At 36.6% G+C, this 20,708-nt stretch overlaps 4 protein-coding genes across 9 annotated transcripts in view; 3 read left to right on the top strand and 1 right to left on the bottom strand.

Annotated features, from left to right (window-relative positions):
* The first annotated feature begins 108 nt into the window (after window positions 1–108).
* LOC100184925 (sarcosine dehydrogenase, mitochondrial-like) lies at window positions 109–13,376 on the top strand. Of its 3 annotated transcripts, none has more exons than XM_002128895.4 (18): window positions 109–1,205; window positions 1,360–1,469; window positions 2,308–2,594; window positions 2,653–2,831; window positions 3,868–4,047; window positions 4,302–4,451; window positions 4,644–4,823; window positions 5,370–5,499; window positions 6,566–6,743; window positions 7,071–7,212; window positions 8,336–8,551; window positions 9,089–9,320; window positions 9,722–9,869; window positions 10,363–10,467; window positions 11,047–11,195; window positions 11,711–11,873; window positions 12,387–12,494; window positions 12,792–13,376. In XM_002128895.4, exons 2-18 carry the CDS (start codon window positions 1,423–1,425, stop codon window positions 12,985–12,987), a joined length of 2,790 nt encoding a protein of 929 aa, XP_002128931.1. In that variant the 5' UTR covers window positions 109–1,205; window positions 1,360–1,422; the 3' UTR covers window positions 12,988–13,376. The 3 variants fall into 3 exon arrangements, with proteins under 3 accessions (XP_002128931.1, XP_018667187.1, XP_026689996.1); XM_018811642.2 differs by having other exon boundaries at window positions 109–1,297; XM_026834195.1 differs by having other exon boundaries at window positions 109–1,469.
* A 522-nt stretch (window positions 13,377–13,898) lies between these two features.
* Window positions 13,899–17,181, top strand: LOC100187309 (molybdate-anion transporter-like). Its single transcript, XM_026834262.1, has 3 exons — window positions 13,899–16,112; window positions 16,266–16,377; window positions 16,678–17,181. Exon 1 carries the CDS (start codon window positions 13,968–13,970, stop codon window positions 15,363–15,365), a length of 1,398 nt encoding a protein of 465 aa, XP_026690063.1. The 5' UTR covers window positions 13,899–13,967; the 3' UTR covers window positions 15,366–16,112; window positions 16,266–16,377; window positions 16,678–17,181.
* Window positions 16,011–16,901, top strand: LOC104265311 (uncharacterized protein KIAA1143 homolog). The gene is made up of 3 exons (XM_002128776.2): window positions 16,011–16,112; window positions 16,266–16,377; window positions 16,678–16,901. Exons 1-3 carry the CDS (start codon window positions 16,011–16,013, stop codon window positions 16,899–16,901), a joined length of 438 nt encoding a protein of 145 aa, XP_002128812.1.
* Window positions 17,182–17,357: 176 nt separating the features above from the next.
* Window positions 17,358–20,708, bottom strand: part of LOC100176321 (coiled-coil domain-containing protein 33) — a 20,254-nt gene continuing 16,903 nt past the window's right edge. For 2 of the 4 annotated variants that reach the window (XM_026834185.1, XM_026834186.1), the window contains exons 21-26: window positions 20,531–20,645; window positions 20,386–20,474; window positions 19,373–19,595; window positions 19,056–19,132; window positions 18,232–18,438; window positions 17,358–17,734 (exon numbers count right to left, since the gene is read on the bottom strand). In XM_026834185.1, the coding sequence (XP_026689986.1) occupies window positions 17,651–17,734; window positions 18,232–18,438; window positions 19,056–19,132; window positions 19,373–19,595; window positions 20,386–20,474; window positions 20,531–20,645 (795 nt within the window). In that variant the 3' untranslated portion in view covers window positions 17,358–17,650. Of the gene's footprint in view, window positions 17,861–18,231; window positions 18,439–19,055; window positions 19,133–19,372; window positions 19,596–20,385; window positions 20,475–20,530; window positions 20,646–20,708 lie in introns of all 4 variants that reach the window. The other 2 variants (XM_026834187.1, XM_026834188.1) reach the window with 2 other exon arrangements.

Here is a 20,708-nt window from a genome sequence, read left to right as displayed (position 1 = left end):
GAAAAGAAACTGGGTCACAACAAAGTACGTGTTGATGTCGTCTTAACGGACAAGGGGCACAATCCATTCGAGTTTAGTCCGGCTCTGTTCACATTTTAGTAGGCCATGATTTATTGAGCGTTGATGGTTTGCAGGAAAGGATATTATAACGAAAAAAAAGCCGCCACAACGAAAACATTTCGTGTGCTGAATCATAGGCTTTAATTTACCCACGTATGCCTTCTTAAGTTGCTTAGCTTTTCAGTTAATGTCATTTTAGCTGAATAAAACGGAGACGAATCTGTTTATTTCCTGTAATAGAGTGAGTGGTAGAACAAATTTGATCATTTGCAAATTACTGAGCTATACAGGAACTGCGTAAAGCAGAAGCGAAAGCGGTTTTAGCAGCTAGCGCGAAGTAGTTAAGGTGTTGAAGGGATACAAAGGCGCTGCGCGGCGTTTTAAATGTTTGCAGGCCTGAGTTAGCATAACGTTACAAGCCACTGTTATTTGAGTCTCTTGTTTATGGTTTTAAAACCACGCTGTCCTGCTGAGTGTTTATAAGTGGCCGTTTTGAATCTGTTTTCGTCGTAACAGTAAGGAACTACTGACGCATCAATTCTCTTTTTCTAAAGCAGCTGTATTGCTGTGCCGTATGTAAATGAAAACATTGAGAAATACGACAAAAAGACAGTACAACAAAGGTCGTGAGGCTATAAATTTCAGTGAAGCGTAGTGGTCTTGAACGCTGCTGGTCCCTTTCTCCTTTTACGCCTAGTTTTCGGTACCAGAACGATATTAAAGTGGGCGTCGTAGCGTCGGCCAATGAAACTAGTTGTAATGTTTCATGCTGATGATAGACCTACATATTGGTCATGCCACGTCAATCTAAAGGTAGACCAGACCAAGGTTTAATATACTATATTCATAGCATTTGTTGTTTATTTGTTTTGACTGTCGCGACTACCCAGCTGTTCGCTGTACTTAGCCAGGCGAATGATCAGCCAATCAGGACAGAATAAACTGTGGGCGGAGCCTAGACTGCTGTCCGTCGGGGGCGGGAACAAAATCTTATGAGAGAAAACCGAATCGAACTTACGGCGGTTCTTCCCTGCTTTGTTTGCTACACCGCGAGTGTTTTGTGTGTTATATAATTTTCTTTCATTCGTTTCCGACGCGTGAAAAGGTAGCGTAACGAAAGAGACTGCTTCGTTTTAATAGCAGAGGTAAATAGACATTACTCATTGTTTCGGTGGCTCGAGGCATAATATATCTTGGTTATAGTTTTTGGCTCAAACGTATTATTGTGCCTCACTTGGTGAGCATTTGCATGTAATTGTATAAAAAACAACAATTTACGCGATAGTATTTTCTACGCAGAGTTTAACGCAATGGAGATTTTATTGATATTTTATCGTTTAAACCGAAGAATACAGCGTTAGAATGTCATCTTTAATAAGACTTCATGGGCTTGGCAGCGCCCTAAGAAGGTACGTTATTATCATGTTATTCAATTTTGTCGTTCCGTTATGTTTTATTTTCGTTGTAGATATTTTTATGGATGTTTTGAACTTTGTCAATAAAATTGTTATACAACTCAAAAAGGGTGCTGTTTTTTATCACAACAAATAACAATTGCGCTGGCGGCAAACGGTTAGGTTTAAAATAAACCAACGAAAATAAAGTTTGCTTGAAGAACAAAGCTAGTGTGTGACGATAAAATAATTAGAAATCGGTGTTGCTATAGCCACAATTGGCTTTATTAACAGTTAAATAAGTCATAACAGCCAGCAGTTTTGCAATAATATTTACAATTATAACGCAGGTAAGTGGAGCTGGGTACCCCAGTTCAAACTGGTTAGAACCGGTTTAGGCATTCCTTATATGGCAGTAACAAAGGGTCGTATACACAAAGCCAGTTTTAAACTTTCCAAATATAGCTTACTTGTTAATAGTTAACCAGAAAAAGAATTTGTTTTCAAGGTGTTATTGCCCCAGTTTTGTAATTATCCTAGTCAAGTGTAAAATTAGCTTAATTTGTCAAAGACTGATCTATAAATACAATCGTTTAAACTTTAAAGTTAACTGCCAGGGCAACGATCACAACAAACAACTCTGGATTAGTCATAATTTATAAATACTTCGAAAACGCTGGCTAAGTTGATGAATACGCAAAGCACACGTTTGTTGCGCGGCTTATAAACATAAGACGTCCGCGTATTTTGTGCATTGGTGTCAAGAAATAACATACTTTTTGCTTTTACTTTAAAGCATGTAATGTATTATTCATATACGGTACGGTACATTTAAACCTTCCCTTTTATTCAGAAAAACACACTTGGCGGTCAGTTCGTTTCGTTCGTCAAGCACCTACGATGATAAAATAACTGACATTAAAGAAGTGCCCTACGATTCGTCCCTTCATAAAACTGAAAGCGATGCTGCTGACCAAGCCAGGAAATCTGGCAGCGTGCCTGCTGAAGCGGACGTCGTGGTTATAGGCGGTGGAAGCGTGGGATGTAGTACAGCTTACCACCTGGCCAAAATGGGCGTGAAGAACGTCGTGCTGCTGGAAAAACACAAGCTCACTGCAGGCACGACATGGCACACTGCTGGTAAAACAACTAAAAATCGAAATTCATTTCCAATTTCACAAAACCATTTTTTCTACAGGTTTGCTTTGGCACCTAACCAGCCACGATCTGGAAATGGAGCTTATAAAACACACACGGGAGCTGATGACTGAAGTTTTGCCTGAAGAGACTGGTCTCGAAACTGGTTGGGTGCATACTGGTGGTCTATTCACAGCATACACTCAGCAACGGTTCGACGCGTATAAGGAGATGACTACGGTAAGTTCGGCACTGAACTTGTATTTTAAATGCAACTTGCTTTATCCTCGCGAGCACAGGGCAACGACAGTCGTTATAACAAGAGTGTTATGTTCCATACGCCTCATGCCCTGTATTGATATATTTCACCACCTTAATATATTAGGGTGGGGGAAGATGGGACACCTTTCTTTCAATTTTCTCTTCCCATTTATTGATAAACAAAGAATATTCAAAGATTTTTTAAACCGTATCTTCACGACTCTCATAGACCGTTGTCAGGATATTTGAATATTATGTGCTAAAGGTGTCCCATCTTACCCCACAGTCTATACATTATGTTTTATTTTGCAATGGGTTATAATGTGTAACTAACACGCCTTGTGTATCTTCACCGTCAAAATACAAGCATGACGTTTGGCTTACTGGGTAAGTATAAAGTTTCTGCCGTGTCCTGTTTTTCAATTGCACAGTTGCCCCTTTGTTTAATTGTTATCGATTGCCGTGTGTCCCATGTTTGCATTTACTTTTCGCACGCGCTCTGCTGCATTGCTGCTTAATTGGGTCAAGGCAACGTCTCTACAAACTCTAGGTCAAGGCTGCGTGAAAACTAGCCGAATAGTAATGTGGGATAAGATGGGTTATCTTCAACACACAATACCCTATATTTTGCCGATTTATATTATACAAATTATAACGCTCTTTCAGTTTCGTAAGGATACGGTAAAAATAAATACAGTAGAGTGGGGGAAGATGGGACACATTTTCATTCTATTTTCTCGTCTTATTTGCTAGTTAACAAAGAACATTCATAGAATTATAAAACCGTATCCTCACGGCTCCTATAGACCGCTGTTATAATTGTTTAAAACACGATCCGGATTCGAATATGATGTGTTAAAGTTGCCCAATCTCCTCCACCCTACTATATGTAAAATTCTTTGTTTACCACCAAATTGGACAGGAAAAGTAAATAAAAACATCGACTATCTTGCTCCAACCTAGTATACGCATAATTATCAAAGCGTTGTTCATGATACAGTTATAACTTACACAGCTTGCCAAAGTCTTCGATATTGAGGCTCATCTTTTATCGCCGTCTGAGATAAAGGAGGTTCATCCATTGGTTGATATCTCCAATTTAGTTGGTGCTGCATATAGCCCTCAAGACGGGACAATGGACCCAGCTGGTACTTGCGTTACCTACACAAGGGCAGCTGCAAAGTACGGGGCGAAGGTAAAAAATGTTAAATTTTTGAGCCATTTAAAATCGGTTTTACGCTATTTTCAAATATTGCATTTTTCTGTCTTACGTAAGATGGGTTGTACCGTTAGCTCTTGGCTTATATTTCGTATTCATATACTAAACAACTACTCAACTATAGTTATTTTTTGTGAATAAGCTTTATTTCCCACCAAATGTGAGGAAATGGAAAACATTTCCCATCTTACCCAACCCTGCTTTATAGTCTACAAATTCACTTTATCCAGATCTTAGAAAACTGCGATGTTACCAGCATTGAAACGAGCACGGACGACTATGGAATAAAACGCATCGCTTCAATCAACACCAACTATGGACCCATAAAGACAAAAAACATAGTCAACTGTACTGGTGTATGGGCACCCTACGTTGGCGAGGTGCGTACCCTACACAATACTTAACAGAATTCTTATAATAAATCTGAATGAACGAATGTAACTTACTCTACCTCGCGTGGCCGGAAATCGACAGTCGTTATCACACGGGTTTAACACCTCGTGCCAACTTACGAGTTACCAAGTATGTTACTTTGTAGGTGATTATTGGTGATTAAATCGCTGCATTTTCAGATGGTTGGTCTGAACGTCCCACAGTTAACATACAAACACGCATATGTGGTTACTGAACCAATAGAAGGAGTAAACAAAGTGCCAAATCTTCGCGACCATGATAGTTCTATATACTTGAAACGTCAAGGGGATACTCTTCAGATAGGTGGCTACGAATCCAACCCAATTCACTGCGAGCATGTAAGTGGAGCAGCGTAAATTACCAAGCAGGCATGAAACCGCAGTCACGCGATGCCCAGTAAACCAGAAAGACAGTGAGACAGAAATAAGTATTTTTCTTATGTTCTGTGTGCTTTAAGGTGAACTGTTGCGTGTAGTTTATAAGATTTAAATTACTTTTCAAACATTCTATATAAACATCTTTCTTACTAAGTTATAAATAACAAGGCAATAGTGCTGTTAATATGATTTGTTTAAACATTGAATAAACTATAAATGCCTTCTTCCGTCTCACTGTAGTACTGTGGGGTAAAATGGGATACCGTTAGCACCTAAATCCCACATTTTCCGAACGTGTAAATAAAAATAAACAACACTCGTTTGGAGTCGTGGGGATATGGTAATATAAATCTGTAAATATTCTTTGTTTACTACCAAATGGGACGAAAATGGAATGAAACATGTTTTGTCTTACCCCACCCTACTATATTCATATTCATGCTATTTCGTATATATATTAAATGCATTTCTGTCCCAACAAACACATTCATTAATGTGCATATATAGGTTGACAAAGACTTCGCTTTCGGTCTATATGATTTGGACTGGGATGTATTTAGTCGACACATCGAAAATGCCTTCATATCTGTTCCTGAGATCGAGCAGTCTGGTATTCGATCCACCGTGTGTGGTCCAGGTAAGGTGTACTGTTCATATTCTGTCTTAAAATTTAACTAACACAATTTGCAGTGTTACATATAGTAGGGGGGAAGATGGGACATCTTTATTCTATTTTCTCATTCCATTCAGTAGTAAACAAAGCTCATTTAAAGAAATTTAAAATTGTATCTCCACGACTCTCATAGACAGTTGGTATTTGTTTAAAACACAATCAGGATTTTTGGATATTATGTGTACTAAAGGTATCCTATCTTCCCCCATCGTACTATACTACCGAGATTTGGGTGTTGAAAATTTGGGGCAAAATCTCATGTCACAAGGCGTAAGACCTTACCGACGTAAAATATATAATAGAAAGAAATTACAATATTGCTAATTTTAGCATATACCGACAAATATATGTATAGTGGTTTAATTAACGAGTTATTTACACAACAATGCCCAAACCACTATTAATCATTAGTTGCGGTAAGACCGGATATATTACGCATATCATATGACATATTCAAAAGGCATTCGCTTCGTATGTTCGGTATAACATATAGATTGACGTTATATATATAATATAGCACTGTAGGAGAAGATGGGACACCTTTATCACATAATATTCAAACATCCTGATCGTGTTTTAAACAATTAACAACGGTCTATGGAAGTCGTGAGGATACGGTTTTATAATTCTATGAATGTTCTTTGCTAACTACCAAATGGAACGAGAAAGATAGAATGAAAAGGTGTCCCATCTTCCTCACCCTACTGTATATTGGGACAAAATAAATATTTACTTAATTATTTAACCGTATCTTCACGACTCCGAAACAGCGTTGTTAATGGTTAAAAACACGATTAGTTAATATGGGATTATATGCCAGCGATATACATTTCACCCCACAACTATATATTCATATATACTTTAGGCCTACTGTGCAATCACAAATTTCCCACAAAGTTACACATTTGTGCCTGTGAAACAGAACACCCGTGTTATAACGACTGTCGTTCTGCAAAGCAAAAATATAAGCTACACTACATCATTCATTCATTAAATATTTATATGTAAAGTGCCGCGGTGCAATTTTCAGAGTCCTTTACTGCTGATTCGAAACCTTTGCTGGGCGAGTCACCAGAAGTCCGTGGTTTCTTCTATGGAAGTGGATTCAACAGTGGTGGTATGATGTATGGAGGTGGAGCTGGGCGGGAATTAGCAAACTGGGTTATATATGGAAAACCCTCAATCGACATGTTTGCTTGGGATATTAGGTAAATAAATCTCAGCTTATGTAAGAGGCATTATCCCCCAACGAAATTACAAACGTGGTAACTCGTAAGCGGACGGGGTGTATATGAAACAGAGAACACCGTGTTAAAGCGACTATCGTTGCCCAGTCACGCTAGGATAAATAAGTTGCATTTATCTCGTATAAGCGGGAACGGGGTGTATGAAACAGAACACCCGTCTGACCCGTGTTATAACGACTGTCGTTTTCCCGAGCACGCGGGGATAAAGCAAGTTACATTTTGTCTAGTCTACTATGTCTGTGTTTTTAAATTTAAAGTAGTATGCCAAATGTTTCCGTTTTCGTTTAGGCGGTTTCCGGGCATGCTCCTTTCAAACAAAAGCTGGCTTCACCAGAAAACACACGAGATGTATTCAAAACATTACAGCATTGCGTTTCATCACGACCAACCGTTGGCTGGTAGAAATGCGAGAAAGGATTCGCTTCACCAGGTATATGTCTAAAATTTAAACTAAAGAAATAAGAAACTCCAAAACATTAGGTACCGACAAAGTTACATATGTGGTAACTCGTAAGCTGGCACAAGGTGTATGAAACAGAACAGTGTTTTAGTAACAGTCGTTGCCCCGCCACGCTAGGATAAATTAAAAAACCCCCCTTATTCTTTCTTTTTTAAAAAAAATTTGGCCCCCCCCCCCCCCAACATAAAGTAGGGTGGAAAAAGATTTCATTCTATTTTCTCGCCCCCCCCCCCAGTAAACAAAGAACATTCAAAGGATTATAGAACCGTATCCTTATGACTTCAATTGACCGTTGTTAGTTTTTTAAAACACGATCAGGATATTTGGATAATATGTGCTAAAGGTTTACCGTCTCTCCTAACCCTACTATATAATACAGCGCTGGTAGATCTATTGTAAAAGTGTAATCTTCAATTTACAATTTATACGAGATACTCATAGCTATGGGTTAAGACCAGAGCTTCCGAAGGTCGAACTTTTGGGATTTAAAGCGTCTCGCAACTATTCGTTCCGCTAAAATGTTTAAAGCATTTACTGATCCATCGGCTCGTTCTGACTAAAATCTTACCCTGAGGTTACGCTTTGGCGTAATTTTACCAAGAATATGTTGCGTGTTAAACGGTCAAATCAAGTACTTACGTAATGTATATGTGATTATGTAACTGTATCCTCACGGCTCTAAAGAAGCGTTGTTAATTGTTAAAACCACGACTTGGAAATATGGGAGAGCGTTTGAAAACGATATATCCTTCTGATTTCCCCCCCCCCCACCCCCAAAAGTATAGAACTATAGTAGGGTGGGGGAAGATGGGACACTTTCTATTTTCTCGTCCAATTAGGTAGTAAACAAAGAATTATAAACCGTATGCTCATGACTACCAGCATATAGACTGTTGTGAATTGTTTGAAACACGGTCAGAGTATTTGGATATTATGTAATAAAGGTGTCCCGTTTCCCCCCATCCTACTATATAATTTGAGACAAAAAAGATTAAATGTAATATTTAAACATTCGCGTTATTTTTTTTTGTACCGAAATAATGCTCTTTACATTTGCCTCGTACTTACACAATTTAATTTATGTTTCATGCAGACTTTGGCCGACCGCGGTTGCTTCTTTGAAGAAAAACACGGCTGGGAACGTCCTGGTTACTTTATGTTTGAGGAAAACGGCAAGCCCATCAAATCCCATCTGCTCCCGTATGATTACTATGGCAACTATGATAACGTGAAACACGACAATTATAAGTACGATGAGTTGCTGAGGAAAGACTACACGTTTGATTTTCCAGGAGACGTACATAAACAGGTGGCAACTTACATACTTTTCTACAAATCATGAAATTAGGTGTATAAAACACAGTTTTAATACAACATGAGGTACCATATATGTGGAATACGAATTTCATATCAAACGTATCGGTTTAAAACTAAAACCATATTTAGTCATGTCGTATCGTGCACATAAGCTGTCATGCTTGCATTGAACCGTGAAATTACTTATCCAAATTTTCGACACCATGCTAGAGTGTTAAAGGTTTCGCCTCTGTGCCAGATAATACGGTTCGAGGCCCAGAGCTGCCACCGTTGACAGCGCATGTGTCCTTAGGCCAAATACTTAATAGCAATTACTACAACCCAATGGTTTCCTACAGGTTTTCTAAATTGTCATCCACACATAAAGAACGTATATACGTTCAAACTAAATATTTAGCCAGAAAATTACGAACCAGGCAACTCGTAAGCGGCCACGAGGTGTACGAAACAGAACACCCATATTATAACAGCACCCCACTTATTACCACTCAATGATAAATAATCACACCAGGTTAATATATTATTCCAGCTCGCTAGAGAGTCTCTAACTTGCCGCACTTCTGCTGCTATGTTCAATACCAGCTACATGGGTAAGTTGTTCTTAACTGGGCCTGACGCTGCCACCGCAGCTCGTTACCTCTTCAGTCGTGACGTCAGTGCCCCTGGAAAACTACGCCCATGCACTTATACGCTTATGCTAAATGACGAAGGGGGAATTGAATCGGATCTTGTCGTCGCAAAAGTTCCGGGCTTAACAGGAGGTGGGATATTATATATGTTTACACTTATAACTAAAATAATATATAGTAGGGTGGGGAAAGATGAGACACCTTTTCATTCAATTTTCTTATCCCATTTGGTAGTTAACAAAGAACATTTAAATAATTATAAAACCGTATCCTCACGACTTCCATAGATCGTTGTTTTTTGTTTAAAATACATTCAGGATTTTTAGATATTATGTGCTTAAGGTGTCCCATCTCCCCCCAACCTACTATATAGGATGGGACATGTCTTCAGTCTGTACAATGCTACAGTACAATGCTTTAAATTGTTGAATCATAACAAATATTAGTTTAGTTTACAACGTGCACCTATACAATTAACCATTAGATTTAGAAATGTTCGTAAAATATGCCATTAACAGTTTTTTGTTGAACAGAAACCGAGTTTTACATGACGGTTGGTGGTGCTACTACTGAATACTGCAAAGGCCACCTCAGCGACAGGTTGTCTGATCTTGGGATAAAATGCAATGTTGACGACAGAACTAATGACATGGGTATTCTCAGTCTTCAAGGTCCAAAAAGGTAATTTAGTTTTCGTCTATAACTATTCTTCCCGGCGCGGTGGCATAGTGGTTAGTGCACCTGCCTCTAGTCCGAAGATTACCAGTTCTATATGCTTGGCAATGGTGTTATTATGGACGTGTGTGTCCTTAGGAACGACAATTGTCAGTTATAGATAGACCTATATGAGCTGTTTAAATTCTTAGTCATATACATTATAAAATAATAAAAAAAGTTATACACTCACAATGTAACACATATGATAACTCGTAAGCGGGCACGAGGTATGTGAAACAGAACACTTGTATTATAACGGCTGTTGTTGGCCCGCTGGCGCTGTGTGAGGTTAAACAAAGTTTATTCAATCATCACACAAACCTAACCCGCTTATATTCTATATGAGTGAGATCCTACGGCAAAGCACGCCAAGGGACCTGCCATTTACGTTAGAGTTCAATTCCCATTACCACACAAGCTTTATCTGTTTGAAAAAGAAGGTATTTATTACTTTCAGCCGTGAAATCCTTGATGCGTTAGTTCAAGGGGGCAATATTAAAAAACTGAAGTTCAGCCGCTGGATGTCAGCAGAGATCGCAGGATGTCCCGTCCTTATAATGAGGTAGGTGTACATCTACATCTACCATAGGTGTTTGTCAATGGAGAATAGAGTTTATATATGAAGTACTGTGGGGTGAGATGAATATGATTAGCACTCAAATCTCATATTTCCTCATCGTGTTTTATACAATTACAAGCGCTTTTGGGGTCGCGGGGATCAGTTCTACAATTCTGTAAATATTTTCTCTTTACTGCCAAACGGAATGAGGAAAAAAATAAAAACATGTCTCAAGTTACCCCGCCCTATTTTATCTGTTTAAATGAAACATTGTAATCTTAACTTATTACGAGGTAAGACATAAAACTAGAATGAATAATATAGTAGAGTGGGGGAAGATGGAACATCTCTTTAATGCGTTTTCTCGCCCCATTTGGAAATAAAAAAAGGATATTCAACGAATTATAAAACCATTGCCCCACGATAGCCATAGACCGTTGTTAATTGTTTAAAACACGATCAGGATATTCGGATAATATGTGCTAAAGGTGTTCTTCTCCCACACACAGTAGTATATATCAACTGTAATTTCACTTTTGAAAGTGTTCCACCCGCTAAGTGTAATATTCAATATTTAAACAGGATTTCTTTTGTTGGTGAACTGGGCTATGAACTGCATTGTGATATGCAACACATGCCTAAGATATATGAAGCCATTATGCAGGACTCTGATAAACATGGTATTTGCGATTCGGGTTACCGAGCCATGGAATCATTGAGCACAGAAGTTGGTAAGTACCATTTACTGTAAAATGCATATAGTAGAGTGTGGTAAGAGAGAACATGTTTTGGGCTAAAATAAGACAGCATTGACGGCTTTGGGGCATGATGGGACTTACGTGTTTTTTAGGGTAAGATAGGTTACTTTCTTTTCTAGTTCCATTTGGTAGTAAACAAAGAAAATTTTTAGAATTATATAACCGTGCCTTCGCGACTCTAAAATGCCTTATTTTTGTTTAAACCACGATCAAAAAACAAGATTTATGTGCTATAACGGTGTTCCATGATACCACGCAGTGCTATACCAAAATCTGTAAATACACGAGCATATGAGGATATTAGGTCGAAGCTCGACGCTGCTCACATTGTGTGATTGTGTATATGTCCCTATAGGCATCTAGACCGTTCGTTGCTAAAATGCAGGAATGGACACTAATAGGTTGTCCAAATTGTCCACCATAAACAAAAACCGCACCCACTAAGTAACATATGTGTTCATGGTTCATAACATTGCTGCTTTTAATAGGTTTCCACCACTGGGGTCACAGTATTCGATACGATGACAACCCATTGGAAGCTAGACTGATGAATCTGTGTGATGAAGGCGCTGATTACGTCGGGAGCGATGCAATAAACAGACTTCGTGGAACTAACCCGAATAAAATCCTCTGCTGTTTTACGGTGGACGAGTGAGTAGACAACCTTTTTTAACTAAAAACAGTTTTTATAGTACGTTTTTAACTGAATAACAATTTTATCGTCCAGCGCCGTAGCGCAGTGGTGCGCGCACCGGCTTGCAGACCCAATGATTATGGGGTTTTAGGCTGGATATTGCTAGCATTTTGGGCTTGTGTGTCTTTTTTTATTGTACGTTTTTAACTAAATAACAATTTTATCGTCCAGCGCCGTAGCACAGTGGTGAGCGTACCTGCTTGCAGGTCCAAAGATTATGGGGTTTTGACCTGGATACTGCTAACATTTTTGGCGTGTGTGTCTTTGGGCGGGACACTTAACAGCAATTGCTCCAACCCAGTGGTCACCCATGAAACTAATCCCACTAAGTTACATAGTACGTCGTAAATCACAGGCTCGTACGAGGTGTGTGAAACAAAACACTTGTGTTATAACGACAGCCGTTTCCCCCACCACGCTAGAATAAACAAGTTACATTCATTTACATTACGAAACCTGTATTTTAATAGGCCAGTTCAACTATTCGGACACGAAGCAATCTGGAGAAATGATGAAATCGTCGGTTACACCAGGAACGCGGTCCATGGATTTGCATTGAACAAAGAAGTCGCATTCGGGTAGGTTTAACTTTGCTAACGATGGTGGTTGTGGCATGGACTACTAAAGATATGGTTGTAGATACTATTCATTTACGACATTGTAGTAAAAGGCGGAATATTAACAATTGTCATAACTTCTGCTACTACCATTCTGAAACACCACGCTTTTTGTTGGCACAAACATATAGTTTTATTTAACCCTTTAAATACGATAACGAGTATCCGATTTATTGGAACATCAAAAATATGACAGCTAAATGACAGTTAAATTAGCGATAGTTAAAATATACTACCTCCGGTGCTCTTGTTTTTCAGATATGTTAATGCGAGAAAAGTTGGTTCATCTGATGACGAAGCAGTTTTAAGTGGCAACTACGAAGTTGAACGAATGGGAAAACGATATCCTGCTCAAGTATTCGCATCAAGTCCTTATCTTCCAACTTTTAATAGAATGATGGGAAAATATTCAGATGAAGACCAACAACGACTACTAGCTCGAATGAATGCCTAATCATATCATTCATTGCAAAATATAAACTACGTTTGCCAGATGGTGCAAATTTAATATGCTGCGTTTTATTATTACTTTTAATTAGGCTCGTGTATTGTAGTTTAAAGTTGTACGATGAATTTGCATTCATCGTATGCTTACCTTGGCCGTTCTTGGTATAGCTTATTCGCATTGTTGTCAAATCATATCAACTCGTTGTATATACATATCGTATCCTGCATCGCTTTCAAAACCCTATTAGTAGGTTGTATATCGCCTGTTAATTTCTTGAACATGCATTTTAATTGCAATTTTACTGCTGTTTGCACTATTTTAAAGCGTGCGTGATTGCGACTTGGTTAGTTTTTAACCGTCCTTCAATAAAGGGAAGCTAAATATGGTTTAAAACACCCCGGGTAGTAGTTTTGCTGGTTTCTCTATGGCATAGTCATTCTATGGCCCTGTTCCATAGTCGTGACGCAGAGGGGGAAGTCCCTAGTTTTCTGACTACACAGTAAACTTCGTAGAGTCATAACAGGTAACATTAAAATATGCGTTCACTAAGAAAGTTTTTCAGTATAAACAGTATTATACACAGGGCTAATGTCTGAGTATTACATTTTTGTAGTTCTTTGTAGTCTTTTTAGCTGGCTATGATTCATAACTTGTGTGTGATCTCATACTTTTATGATAAATTTGTTTGCGTGTTGGTACAACAAGCAACAACAAGAAAATAGATTTCACACAATTTATCTCAATTGAATATATCTATGTATACACATAGTCCAATATTTTCTACATTGAACTAAAATTTCACGTTTTTGTAATTATGTATAATAATAAAGAAAGTTAGCATTACATAATTTTGTTCAACGCAGCAAGAAGAGGTATGAGGGATAATACAATCCAAGTGAAATTGACATTACACTTTTTTATTTTTCTATAGACAGCTTCAATGTGATATAATAACTTGCAAACTGTTTTCGCATAAAATATCTGCAATGTTATTCCAACTTGTGTTTTTCACTTTCATTGTAATTGGCCTCATTGCTTTGCTCTTGGAAGGAATTTCTCGCTATACAGCCAAAAAGACGAACACCAACCCACAATTCCTTGCTTTCCAGCGGATATATCTCTTGGTGTATGTACCCATTATATTTGGTGACTGGTTAAATGCGCCATACTTATACAAACTCTATTCATCATATGGGTTCATTGAAGACCAAATTGCAATCATTTATGTTTGCGGTTTCGCGTCCTCGCTTTTTTTCGGGGCATCATCAGGCTTTATTGTTCAGAGTTATGGAAAAAGAAAAGTGTTTGTGATTGCAACTTTATTGTATGCTGTGTCCTGCCTTATTAAGCTGTCATCTCAGTACAGTGTTTTAATTATTGGTAGAATTATTTCCGGTGCATCTACTTCTATTCTGTTCTGTGCGCAAGAGGCATGGTATATTCATGAGCATATAACTGTTCATGAATTTCCCCCTGAATGGATAAACTACACAATGTTAAAAGCTTCAAAAACTAACAGTGTGCTTGCAGTTTTCGCCGGTGTTTTATCATACTGCATGTGTGAGCTGTATGGCTTAGGACCTGTAGCCCCTTCAATATTATCAGTCCCTGTGCTTTTGGTGGCTGGTGTATTTGCGGGCATGAAATGGAAAGAAAATGTTGAAAGCCCGGGAAAATTAAAGAAAGTGGTAATTCGGAGCAACAGTACCACTTCTTCAACAAGGTCTGAGAAAAAGAAGTTTCTCAAGACATGCTGTCAAGGATTGAGAACTATTGTTGAAAACAGTGAACTAATTGAAGTTGGTTTTGTGCAAGCTTTATTTGAGAGCGTGCTCTGTCTGTTCGTATTTTTGTGGACGCCTGTTCTGGACCATCATAACCCACCCCTGGGTATTGTATTTGCATCCTTTATGGCAGCAACATTAGTTGGAGGTGCCATATACCGCAGTATACGATCAGTATGGACCAAACTCCAACCTGCTTACTCTTTAGTCGCAACTATGGCTGTGACGTGTGCTACAGTACTTGGTTGTGTAATATCTACAGAACCCTCACGAGAGTTTCCAGTTATTTCATTCATAGCGTTTTTATTTTTCGAAATGGCTTCTGGGGTTTATTTTCCAGTTATGATCGATTTAAAAAGAGCCATAGAGCTGGACAAATTGGACGTTGCAGTCACAACATGGTTCCGCGTTCCTCTGAATTTAATCGCGTGTTCAGGCCTTATATTTTTACACAGCAGTTCTAACGCGACTGGCACCAGAAAGTTATTCGCATGCTGTTTTGTAACAATTATTATCGCGCTTTTTATTTCCATGAAGCTTGTAAACTCAATCAAAACGCGAAAATCTCACCCTGTTGTACAAACTGATGACGATACCTAAGTTAATATTTCATGGGATTTTATTTTTTACATTATGCTGGAGAAGTAAAGTTAACTTTCTTTTAGTTTATTTCTATAGGACTATAAATAGAATATCTAAGACAGTTTCTATTAGCTTGTACTTCTGTTGTTGTATTCACATACTTATTATATATACATGTATCAGTATGCTTTTAAAATGGATAGAATATTTTTTGTCCTGCTAAAACCATGGAAATAGAATTTTTATTGTCTAGGAAAGTGAATATTATTTGCAGCTTGTTTTCTTGCTTCTGCAAAATTATGCTTCATAGTAAAGTGTAAAATATGGCTTTATTTGTTGTATTTCGTTTAAAATATATTTAATCATTTTTTTTGTAAAAACATATATATATATATATATATATATGATGTAGTTGGAAAATATAATATGAATAGAAATTGCAGTATACAGGATACATTCAAGTACCTAAAACTGATTTATTTTCATAAGAAAAGTAACATTACAGATAATGCGCTTTAATGCGCTAAACATACATTGATTTTCTTGTTGACCAAGTTTCTTGAATAAAAGCTATTTGGTATACAAATCTAGGTGAAGCTGAAATTTTATTAAAATCTTCGTGTGGTTTAACTGAAGCAAACAGTGGGCATTGCAAAACATCTAATGTCGAAAAAGTTTCAATTTATAAAACAAGAGCAACCAAAGTTTATAACACAGTTTAAGAAAAAAGCTGGTTTAATAAAAGAACCAGAGATAGATGACAAGGTGTTGTATTTTCTTTCAGTGAAATATTTATACAAATAAATTTTAAAACCCCATTTTAAACATTTTTTTTATATTTGTTGCAATTTTTTTTAAAATATTTTTTTTTATATTTTATACAAGTTTGAGTTACTACTTTTTTAATAAACTGCTTAGAACCGACCTTCTGCTGAGCTTGACGATAGAGATGACAACGATGATGAACAGCCCGTGATTGTTGTTTTAAAAGATGGTGATTTAAATAAAAAAGAATATGAAAAGGAAAAAGGTTTGTAGAAAATAGATTGCCAACTGAGAATCACTTAGCTTACGTTTGTTTACAAAATATATGAACAATATTTTGTTAACAGTAATAAGTAATATATGATATTGCTACCCTGTTGCAGTGTTTTCATGTGTTAACCAATAATTTCAAACAGTATGGGTACTTACTGATACTGTATGAGGTAATGAGCCAAATCTGGCCTGAATGACAGGTCCCTAAGGACCTCACCCATACCGAATACTGAAAAGGTTATTTTGTGATACAAAGCTTCAATTTAGGCAAATTTGTCATTTTTGTTTTTAGATACAGGTACTGTTGGTGGAAAAATTGTGTTCAAACAGCCTGCTACCAAGCGTTCAGCAGAAGAAAAGGGACTTTCTGCTTCTTCAAAAAAGATGAAAGCCAATTCTAACCCAGATAAAAAAGATGAGCAAACCGATAAGAAGACCAAAACTAAAAAAGGAACGAAATCAAAAACAGCTCCTGTGTTATCTTTTAATGAAGAAGAAGAAGATGATGATGTTTGAAAGCAACAACAAGTTATCTTTCCTTCCAATTATTTTTTTTACTTTTATAACAAATTTCTGACAAAGTATACTACAGCTGCTGTGTTTTGGGACTTACCAAAAACTGATTATCGAACTTACCAAAAACCGATTATAGGGATAAAATAGTTCATAGTAACATTTGGATCTGAACTTTTTTAAACATGTTGTCTTTTTTGTAACTTTTGTTTTCACATTGACAGTCATTTGTTTGGCTTGAAAAAGCAAAAACAATTTTTTTATATAAAAAATCAGTCTGAAATCGTTGCGTCTTGAAATTAGTCCAACAGTTATGTTCATTATTAAGCAACTGGAAACTTTCGATAATGTTTATGAAAAAAGCTTTGCTTACACGAGGAGTAGTTTAAGCAGGAACAGAAAGTTCATATAAGGAATATACCAAGTTTTTTGTTTTTAAAAATCAAATACAACTTGATTAAAATATTAAGGATGTTGTATCTTATTTGTTGTATTTTATTAGTTGTATTTCATGTACGAAATTGTTTTAAGTAACAATAATATCTGCATCTTTATTGATAAAAAGTTATTCTTATAAAATTACAGGTAAACACTACAAGAGCTTGGTGCTCTAAATGGAAGCCTTGAATAAAATTATCTGAAACAATTAAAACTTTAATATTGGAAGCTATTTTTAAATTGCACTAATCGACAATAAACTAAATTAAATAAGTATACAAACAAAGCGTTTTGTGATACAATAAACATTAAAGTCACAGTGAGAATTCAGAGGTGTACACCCGCCCACCAGAAGTGCTTTGGTCATTTTCACTGTGCAAGAATATGTATCCTGGAACCTATGTATGATATGCAGAACGTGAAAGCTAAAGTTGGTGATTCACTCCATAGGTAAGTTGCCATGCACAGTGGTCTTAATATTGCTTAGTTCAGCAGGAAAAACTTGATAAGCTTCAAGTTAGTTCTGTTTGAGAAAAGAAAATAAGTTCAGTTTTGCTGGACATGCTGTAGAGGTGTAGAGTTGATATATATTAAAGAGTATAGATATGACTCAGTTGTGCTGGATAGAAGAAAGTCAATTGAAATATATCAACATGCAGCTTATGTATAGTACTGTGGAGTAAGGTAAATACCGTTGGCACATAATATAATACATTTCTTAATCAGGTTTTAAACAATTAACCAAAGCCTTTTGAAGTAATAAGAATACTTGTATATGATTCTGTAAATATTCTTTGTTTTAAAAACAATGAATATAAAAAAAGAATGAAAACATGCACCATCTTACCCCCAAAACCTGCACCATCTTACCCCAACCCCATACAAAGATACTCACCAGCAATGGATCGCTTAAATTTCCACCTGTTGTCCTCAGTATGCCATTCCTGTGTTCCTGGAGTCTTACTGTGAGTTCGTGTCTCTCTTTCGCCCATGTACGTGAGTTGTGGTCAAGCTGGCTTTCCAGGGAAGACACACGACTTTCTGCTCGCTCAAGACGAGAAAGAAGATCTGATTTCTCTTCGTTGTGATGCTCTAACTGCATCTGGAGGTAAATTGACAAATTGGAATATTTAAAAGTCGTGTAAATGTACTACAATAATAATATGAATATAACAATAACTTTATTTCCATCTTTGATTATGCTAGCAGAAATTTAGAAATATATTAAATGAAAAGACAGGATATATAGCAACAAATCAACAGTTGTTAAAACATGCTTATAATTAAAACACTTTTACATTTAATTGGAAGAAATTAATGCTTTGAAATTATGCTTATTGAACTAATGTAATTTGTTTATGGTAATTAAAATAATGTGAGTTATTGAAATATTGCCATGGCACAGTAGTTGTTGCGTCTGTCTCTATATTAGTGGTTATGGGTTCTACCACCAATCTGGGCGTTTGTGTCACTTAACGGCAATTGTCCATTTATAGGGTTGTCAAATTTTCAGTAACACATGTATGAAACAGAATGTTGTAATGACTTTGGTTGCCGACCACACAAGAATAAACAAGCTACATTCATTTATTCCCTTATGGGTTGTTTAGATTTTTAGTAATACATGTATGAAAGCACACCAGTGTTATAACGGCTGTCCTTGCTGGCCATACAAAAATAAATAAGTTACATTCATTCATTCATTCATTCATTACATACCCTCAGTTGATCAACTTCTATTTGTAGTTTACCATTCTCTTGACTCAAAATCCCAACTGTTCCCTGGTTGTTTGCGTCTGAAAAAAAATTCATTTCAAATAAAAATAATTTTTGTATGTAATAAAATAATTTTTATATTAAAAAAAATATTTTCTTTTGTGGGTATTTGCATAACTGGAGCTTATTTTGGGTGTGTATAAAACAGAACACCCATGTTATAACGACTGTCTCTGTCCCACCACGTGAGGATAAATAAGTTACATTCAATAATGGTGTTTTAATTTATAGAACCAATCCTTTAGAGTGTTTGGACCTACCTCCAACATTATTTGGAAAATCTCCCATGTTTCCTTTCGTGCTTGTCTGCTTGATGTATTTGTTAAGAAGTTTTTCCATTTTCTGAATCACTTTTTCCTGCTGCTGACAAGTCGCTTCTAACTTCTTCAATTTCCTCTGTTTATCCTGCAGTTGTTGGGTGTTGTTTTGTAACTCTTTTGGTGAAGGCATCTTGGTAAGGTATTGCTTTTCTCTTTCATTTGCCTATATGAATAGTTTAATTTTTTTTAAGTAAAAGTCCCAGTACTAACGAGACATTTAGGCCTACTTAAAGTTAAAAATAGATAAAAAAAAAATGCTAAAAAAATTTACCAGGAATTTAGGCTTACTTAAAAGTAAATAAAAGGTGCTTAACAATTTACCAGGCATTTTAGCTTACTAGTCACCATTAGAGTGTATGTAAGGTACACAGTTGTGGGGTAATAGGGCAATTCTGGGCTACATCCTAGGGACTGCGATTCTACAGGGATTCAGTCGTATAGAATGCATGTTGTCCGATATTAAACCCATGTTATAATCCACCACCAAAAGATAAATAAATGAAAGTCTGTATTTGTGTATGTATACTTTATTTTAGACATATGTCCGAAAATACATGACAGAATAGCAAATTTACAAAAAATATAATATACCAACAGCAACAGTATATTTCAGTGGTTCTTAAACTTGTTTGTATGCTTTAACCTTTTAACGAAGATGCTTATCAGATTTACCCCCAATATGTAATATGCCGCTCATTTATTAAAAGCAAAAACAGCTAATTCCATCAGTTATATTTAATGCAACGGATGTGCTAGCTTTTTGGCAACGAGTTATTTAATGTCTGGTAGAGTAGTACAATTGGCACAATTTTTCTGTCCCGTCAACTGATGTAGATTTTGAATGGTGGCTTATTTACCCCTAAATACAAGGAATTTAACCCAAGAAGTAAATTTACCCCAGTTTAAGAAACGCTGGTATATATGGATAAATAAATGAAATGACACAAACTCACTTTTATCATTTGATTCTGCAAGTGTTGTACTTTTGCTTTATAACTTTTTAAATCATCAGTTTCCTTTGCCAGCTTATGTCTCACAGCAACTAAAAACAAAAATCGTTTCAAGATTTTAAAATTTAATATTTTCGAAATGACAAACCAAATTTATCAGCAACTTCATTTGATGAAATGACACCATTGTTAATATCGTTCATGACATCGTGACCGACCTCCTTTGTTAACATAAGCTCTCTACGCAATGCAGCGTTGTCATCCTATGTTAATGTACAGTGTTATATGATATACAGATATGTATTATATACGGTATTATGAATGAA

The sequence above is a fragment of the Ciona intestinalis genome, chromosome 4, assembly GCF_000224145.3.
Source record: "Ciona intestinalis chromosome 4, KH, whole genome shotgun sequence".
NCBI lineage: Eukaryota > Metazoa > Chordata > Ascidiacea > Phlebobranchia > Cionidae > Ciona > Ciona intestinalis.
This window is presented reverse-complemented; position numbering and strand designations above follow the sequence as displayed.